The sequence below is a fragment of the Sphaeramia orbicularis genome, chromosome 21 (assembly GCF_902148855.1).
Source record: "Sphaeramia orbicularis chromosome 21, fSphaOr1.1, whole genome shotgun sequence".
In the NCBI taxonomy this organism is placed as follows: domain Eukaryota; kingdom Metazoa; phylum Chordata; class Actinopteri; order Kurtiformes; family Apogonidae; genus Sphaeramia; species Sphaeramia orbicularis.
Window position 1 is genome coordinate 23,345,396 of NC_043977.1, and position 8,594 is coordinate 23,353,989.

Consider the following 8,594-nt stretch of genomic DNA (forward strand, 5'->3'; position numbering starts at 1 on the left):
TATCTGTCTGCTGAGTATTTGTAAATGTTACTCCAATGCCTCATTTTCTTGTTATTTCACATTTACGCTTATCTGACATCACACAATTGCACTGAATATAACGCACGGACTTAAATCAGTTTAAACAAATGCATTTCCGATTTGGATTATGAGGATATTATACATTGTTTCTGAAGCTGTTTTGTCTCTCTTTGTGCCTGTTTGATATTGCAATCCTCGTGCGTAATTTTAGCCTTAAAAACATCCTAAATAATCTTAAAAATACTACTTTCCGGCCACTTGCGCTGTTCATCTGTGAAAAAATAGTGTAAGAACAGTATGAAGAAAAGAAAAAAAGTCGACTAAAGAAATAAACATGGTATTACTTTTATTTTCTTTGGCTTGTTCGTGCAACAAAACAAATACATGGTTTATCAGACGGTGCCAGTTATGTTCAAGCGCAAATTCAAAGACAAAAATCTTTCCTCTTCGAATCACACACGCCACGGTGAGAGTCTTTCCAACGTGGCAAAAAGCTTGAGAATTTTCATAATTATTCGAAAAGTAGTAAAAAAAAATAGTAATTATCCAGTCTGGAGAGGTGATGTGGGCCTGCGTAAAGGTCAAAACAAGCCTTCCTACAAAAAACAAATAAATAAATAAATTAGTTAAAAGTCTGACTAAAGATCAGGAATAAGTGGTTTCTGTGGCTTTTAAAGTGCACCTTTAAGACAGAAATACACAGATGGACTTTCCTTCTCCAAGTCTTTTTTTTTTTTTATTGACGGCATGATCACACGCACATCATAAAACATTTATTGATACATAAAGCTATTATTGCTCTCCTTTCAATGAATACAATAATTTTACAACTGATGTTTCCGGCTTCACTTTAAAAATTAAACCAACCCAGAAAATATGTTTCTTCACCGAATATTAACAATGGATTCACCGCACTGAGAACGGAAATGGCGTCTGTTATTTTACAGCATGTTATTACATCTATTTTACGAGGACTCCGTAAGTCTATAAACCATTTTACTAGCATTGGGGGTATTAAGACGATATTATAAGAGTTTTCCCAAACATTAAGATACATGGACGTCGTGCTGCTGGACTGTGTGGACGTTTAGGTGTCTTATTCCTTCTTTTGAGCTGGTGTATTGTTGCAACGTCCTCCAGCTTTTACGCACACTATGTTAAAACGAGGAGGGGGGGGTAAAACACATTTGCATTCATTTGGGCGGTTGTTTTCTCCCTTTGCTCAAATCTGAAGGGGCTTTTTTATTATTTGTGAAATGAAAAGCTAAATTAAACCTGACGAAAAAAAAAGAGAGAGCAAGGGCAGGATTGATTTACTCGCTGTATTGGTAAATATGACCACGTGATCCATGTAACCAATCCCTGTAGATGCAGGCCAGCAAAAATACTATGATTGTTCATAGAGGGAAGCTTCCCGTAACAGTGCAACCCTTATTATATGAGTAGGAAGAGATCAAAAATGTCGTCCAGTGGCACTCTCAGTAACTGCTATGTGGACGCTATCATGGGCCAGGAGCCGGAGGATGTGTACGGTGCGCGTTTTATTCAAGCTCCACACTCGGTGACCCCAAGGCCGCCAGGTGCTGGGGACAACGCAGACTTTTCCTCTTGCAATTTCGCACCAAAGTCCGCCGTTTTCTCGTCGTCTTGGTCGTCGGTTCACCCGCAGGGGATTTATCATCCATACGTGCACCACCACCACCACCAGTCCCATCTCTCCGCGTCGGACGGCAGATATGTAGGCGTCCGTTCCTGGATGGACCCCATCTCCAACCACGTTTCGTTTGCCGGATTTCACTCCAGCAGTCGCTCGTACGGGACAAAGCCCGATATCTTACCAGCGAAAGCCACAGAGTGCGACGCGCTAGAGGCTGAAGCCAGACCGCTCTCCGGTGAATACGCGTGTGGAGCTTCAGAGTGTCCAGAAAAAGCGACCAAAGAGCACAGTGGAAGTGAGCTTTCGAGCCACAGCGAGCCCAAAGAAGAGAAACAACAACAACAACTTGACCCAAGTAAGTAAACGAAATAGCCAGTCCTGATTTACAACCTTAAGAACTGTATGAGCTGGGTGTGTAAAACTGGAGGTTTTACTAACCTATAAAAGTGTCTCGTACTATACCGCGGCTCGGGAAGGGGAAAAACCCGCCCTGCATGGGTTATTGCGGGGGATCCTAAAGTTTTTTTTTATGTCTCAGGAAACCCAAAATAGATACACATCCCCCCTATTTCGATAAGCGTTTTCCTGGGAGTCTTTATGGATAGATACTGGGTTGGTTTATTTGAAATAATCAGCTTTACGCACGGTCTTATTGTCTATAAATGCCTTCATTTTTTTAGGTTTTGATCCACTAAAGCTACAACACTGCACTCCGAGTCCCCACTCATGTAAAAAAAAAAAAAAAGAAATTCCAGATCATTAAAAACACCCTTTTATATGTGATTTTACTCAATCTATATCCCTTTTTTCTCCAGACAACCCTGCTGCAAACTGGATTCACGCACGCTCCACGAGAAAGAAGCGATGTCCTTACACTAAATATCAGACTTTAGAGCTGGAGAAGGAGTTTCTCTACAACATGTATTTGACCAGAGACCGACGCTATGAAGTGGCCCGTATTCTCAGTTTAACAGAGAGACAAGTGAAGATCTGGTTCCAAAACAGAAGGATGAAAATGAAGAAGATGAACAGAGAAAGGAACAGCAAGGATCAGCTATGAAGGAAACCATCTGAACTATCTACTTTATTTTGGTAGGAGTTTGATAGACGTTTTCATTAGAGACGTTCTAGGTGTCATATCATCGAGTGTTGGTGTCATCATGTTTCAATCCAGGAGTTTGACTTTGGTGGGATTTGTGCGTCACGATCCCACGTATATAGTGTTTGCAGCCATTTGATTGTTTCTATCCCACTAAAAGAAAAGAAAAAAACACAACTTGACTCAAACACACTGGGCTGTTGAACAATTTCTCTCTCTTTTTTTTTTTTTTTTTTTTTTTTTTTGTTAATCACTTCCAATTGTAGGAAACGTGCCCGTGTGTGTTGTTTTTCTAGTTGTATATAAAACATGTTCACAGCTACACTATTTTTTGACTGCTGTTTGTATCATATACGCATCAGTTTTGCCGCATTTTCGACCCATTTCACAAATGTTTCACAACATCCACATCCAACAAAAAGTACATTTTGAAAAGCAAATAATGAAGTTAATTTTAATAATAATTATAATAAAAAACATTTCTTTTAACTTTTCTTCTGGATGTTTTATTTAAATAGCTATATTATTTTACATAAAAATTCATTAACACTACTGCACCACAACTTTCTAATTTGGAAACAAATGAATCACAGACGCTTTGGGTTGAAAATCTCTACAGGTTATTTTATGTTGAATCACACCTTTTTTATATGGCTGATTTTATTTGAAACGTACAGGAATAAGTAATAAAGTGTTTACGATTGGGGAGAGGTGTGGATTTCCAATTTATTGTCCAACTTGTACGAATAATTACTTTAAAGCAGGAAGAAACGTGGTCCAATAAAGCTATAGAAATGGCTAGACGTCTGGCCTAAATGAGTTTATGGGCCTGGCCAGTAATTACACTCTCCTTTGAAACCCCTTTTCTTAGGCGTTTGCGTCTGTTGCTGACAAACAAAATGTAGACACTTTTCCACAGGGTGTCTGGTCGATGAATTGTTTCAGAGGAAATCCACCCCCCTCTTAATGGTCACGTTTATTCATCAACTCCATTTCCCACCGATGGGAAAAAAAACTTCACTTTGACTGGAGTCTGACGCACTTTTACCTTCTGCTAAACTGTGATAACATCAAATACCAACTATGGGTTTGTCCTGAATTTACACTAAAACAGGCTGAAACATCAGAGGAAAAGCAGCAAAGGAAAATGTAATAGCATGTTCTTAAACTGGTGCAAACACAGGTTAATAGGTGATGATTTTTTTGCAGCATCAGTTGCATCAAATGGGGAAAAGGCCGATTTGTGTAGAACTATAGGCTGTGTTTACCTCTGCATGCTGAAGCTCTATTGGAAGCAGTGACATCACTAGAGGGCGATGTTGTTCTTTAAGTCTCAGCTATAGATGTTCTATCACAGCTGGAAGATGTAGACAACATATGGACCATAGATCCATAGATTCATGGGTTTATATGATAAAGAATTGTCTAAATTTGCCTTTTTTTCAGATTACATTCATATCAAAACCACAGAGTTGCTGGTATTAAAACAAAGACAGACGTTGCAGACAAAGAATCCCAGTGCATGATTTTAATTAAGAGCTGCTACACCCACTTGGAAACCTCAGTGAGCTTTCAGAAGGAGCCTTATATACGTTTACATATTTCCATCATTGCTGTGAAATTTAATGACAGAACTGGGATGCATTTATAGCCACGGCTCACAAGTATTACAGCAGAAAACAGAATTACAATAGCAGACATTTCGAGGTGGATTCCTTGAAAATTCCCCCACCAAGGCCGCAACCTCTAAATGTTATCAAGATGATTTAACTGGACAAATACTGTTGCGTTTAGTTGTCAGTTTAGTCTGAAATTCTTAGACCACCCCATATTTTCTTCAATTTCTTGTTCATTTCAATACCTGGTACAACTAAAGGTACATTTGTTCGGACAAATATAAGGATAACAACAAAAATAACTCATAAGAGTTTAATTTCAGAGCTGATATTTAGCCATTTTCCATGGTTTTCTTGATAATAACCAAAATCATTTCAGTTCTTAGCTCAGTAGCTATGGGATTGTACTGACAAAAACAGTGCTTTTATGCATTCCATGTTTTCTTTTCTGTCTGTTTTAGTCACATGATACACACAGGAGTTAGTACTTGACTCCATAACCATTGTTTTTGATGACTTTTCATGGTCTAATAATTTTTTCCGCGACTGTATGTATAAAAAGAGAAAATGTTGGAATCTCAGCCGCAGTCTGATGTTGTTGTTCACACGCAACAGTCGGTGTTTAAACTGTGGTTTTTGTCCAGTTCAATTGTTTGAAATAAAACGCACAATGCGCACAGAGACTGTGTACATTTATAAAAAAAAATAATCCATAGAGATTACTTGTGTCCTCGTTTAAAAGTGCTTTCAATTAATCCAAAACATACATGGATTGTTAAAAATATTAAATAACAATGAAGAGAATAAGAGGGTTTATTTTCCGACGCACTCAAACGCCGCAGTGTAAATTTTCTCTCTCAAAGTACTGGTGTTTTTTTTGTTTTGTTTTGTTTTTGTTTTATCTTGGTAGAATAAACTGAGGTGCTGTGTATTCTGAGAAGTGAAGATCATCGCCATTAAAGGTGGTGATTGTCATGAGGATGCATCCGAACGCTGTGAGCCACGAGCTGTGCGTAAATGGCACAGGATGGAGATGGATACAAAGCACTGGAACAATTATAGACAAGGTTGAATTGATTATTAGCGAAGATGCTTTAATCTGACTTTGATTTTCTGTGTGTGTGTGTGTGTGTGTGTGTGTGTGTGTGTGTGTGTGTGTGTGTGTGTGTGTGTGTTCACGCAGCCCATGTGGACTGTGTGAGGTGACTGTCACGGCTGAAAACTTGAACCTATGAATGACGACGTTCAGTTTCTTCATCTGAAAATATATGACTGCATGATTACACAGTGTCAATAGGCATGCAGAAACTGGACTACATCTTCCCTTTGATGATAAGAAAGACGGTTATCATATCGCTAAGGACCGGGGGGATTTCTGTCAATACTCCCTTTTCCATGCAGACATTATTGCACAGTTATAGAAAGTCATGTGCCTCTTTTTTTAAAGGCCTTGAATGGGGTCATCTATGCCACTGTTGACTTTGCTTAAAGCACGTTAAACCAGACCATTCTCAACTTATTCCATGTCATAAAGAAAATCTGATGTTATTATTATTATTATTTTTTTATCTTTTCTTAGTAAAAAAAAAGATAAACCCAACACAAAACGAACATGAAAAAATACAGCCAAAGGCACAAATCTGTACTGCATTGGTTTAGAGGTGGATAGTAAATGTCTTGTGAATTAATCCTACTCTTGGAAACTCACTTTATCTCTGTGGTCCATCTTGTCAAATCAAAACAACATAAAAAACCAACAAGCGGACTCTGATCTTACCAGAGGAGATAAGACACATCCACAGTCTTTCTATTTTTCAGTCAAACAGTTTCCTGTGCCTCGGTGGTTTGTTTGTCATCATTCAGGTTTACTTGTTCAGCAACTGGGATTTGACGCACTGTATGTTTAGGACGCATGAATCAATATGTAAACACAGGAACGTCAGGAATAAAACATAAGAAGTAGAAGGAGTAAATTATTAGTAGTATTTAGATTAAAAATTACATTTAACAACATCTATGCTGTATTTTTGGCGATATACAAGGACACACACATACACACATATACACAGAGAGAGATCTAAATCACTAAAATAAAACTTTACAGGCGTCCACTACTTTCTCGCCGTCTGTCTTAAATCTCGCGAGAGGAACAAATACAGACCTGTCATAAAATTAACCCAAAGATTTCAGCAGCACTTACATAATCATCAGCTCATTTCCTGTTGCACACCTCACCGTTGAAGCAGGTTGTGTATTTTAACTTCACCTAAAAGTTGTATGGTTTAAACGCAGAGTAGTCAGGAGAGTTAAATACTTTATTAAACTGGAGGCTGAGCTTATATGGTTTTATCAAAACTGCATCACTTTAAGATTTGTCTCCATTTGCTCTGAACATGAGCTGAAAGATTCAAAGCCTACTGTCCTGCAGACACGTGACTTAACAGGCAGAGACATGTGCATTAAAGAAGTGCATCCTTGACGCATTATAGTTTATCAATGAATGCATTTATTTCTTTCAGAATCCTGTTTGGCCTGTTTGCTTTCTGCTCCCTCTTCATATCCAGAGAAGCTGTGTCAGACATATTTGTTGTCTCCAATCAAAGGAAATACCAATGTGAGCGCGTTGCATTTGTCTTTGGCTCCCCATCACTCACCCGCAGTGAACTGGTGCACCAGTAGCACGCACTGGCGCAAACACCACCCATTTAGTGCATCATGGAGACTGTCTTACTATGGAACACTGCAAATAATATAATAATAATAATAATAGTAATAATAATTTAAAATATCCTCTTATAATAAGGAACAGATGTTTTCTCCAATAAAATGGTTCAAGCGTTAAGGACTATACGCTTATAACGTCATAGTGCAACAAATCCGGATCTTTTGCATTAACCCACACATGCACACACGCACACACACACGCACACACACTCATAATATGGGAAACAAGAAACCGAGCCAGAGCCGGACTATAAATCCCACAGTGCTGACTGGCATGTCCTCCTCATGGACGAGAATAAAATGAAAGAAATTCCTTTTTTTTTTTTTTTTTTTTTTTTTTTTTTTTCTTTCTCCACGAATATTCAGTGTTGGGCTTCTAATCTCAAGGGTCAACATAATGAAAAATGTGTGTTCTTCTGTGATTTATCTACATATTTTAAATAACAACAGAAACATTAAAACCGAGCCAAAGGATGTGGAAGTATGCGTAGAAAATGGTGCGACGTACACACAAATCAACAAACACATCGTTTTTATTTTCTCTAGAAACAAAAAGTCATCACAGAAAAGGCCTCATGTGTATTTTTATGATTAATATCCATTCATAATGTATTTACACAAGCACAAGACCCTGTAAATACATTGGATTTTTCTTAACAGTTAGTGCACATGCAGGCCTCTAGTGGATTAAAACCAAAAAGAAAGAAAATATGTCATTCTTAACTGTTTCCAAATGCGTAATTTCCACCTAAAAAGTAAGTATTAAAATTAAAGCATCCAAATCTATTAAAAAAACTGATCATTTTCATAGTGCAGTCTTGATAAAGCATCACTACCATCATATTGGCTTTAATTAAACAAAGACAGAAAAAGGCCTAAAGTGTTAAAAATACGCACTTAATAAAAAGCTAAGCATGTTTATTATTTAACAACAATTAATCCTGTAAGACACTAATAAAGTATGAATATTTAAGGCTGTAGTCTGGCTGCTGTTTTAAATATACAGATGTGACTGGGTAATAGAAAAAAAAAAAAAAACAACAACTCTAAACCCCCTCTTGTTTTTTTTTTTTCCAGCGGACATGGAGGGGCTTCTGCTATTATGCGCAAAGATGGGAAGAATTGCTGCAGTCGAAATTCCTTTTTGTGAGAGGACAATTTACAACTTGGTAATAGACCTTTTTATGTGCCTCCATCGCCTGTCATTGGATGCCACTGGTCATGTGTGAGAGGCAAACGTCTTCATGGCTCTTTTCCTGATTTCCCAGGCGATTTTTTCCCACTGCATTCTGCGTCTATGGCGTTTAAACCGATACGCCACGGTGGGCTTTCTTTAAAAAAAAAAAAAAAAAAACCCACTCATTCCATTTTTATACAAGTCTGATCAGCACATATTTTTGCGCCACTGCGATGCTCATTCTCCCGGACGACGAGAGAAGGATTGTTTCAACTTTGTGCAGATATGACCTCCTCAGAT

At 38.0% G+C, this 8,594-nt stretch overlaps 1 protein-coding gene across 1 annotated transcript; it reads left to right on the forward strand.

Moving 5' to 3' along the window:
* The first annotated feature begins 1,459 nt into the window (after positions 1–1,459).
* hoxd9a (homeobox D9a) lies at positions 1,460–2,917 on the forward strand. The gene is made up of 2 exons (XM_030125160.1): positions 1,460–2,033; positions 2,494–2,917. Exons 1-2 carry the CDS (start codon positions 1,460–1,462, stop codon positions 2,736–2,738), a joined length of 819 nt encoding a protein of 272 aa, XP_029981020.1. The 3' UTR covers positions 2,739–2,917.
* The last annotated feature ends 5,677 nt before the right edge of the window (positions 2,918–8,594 follow it).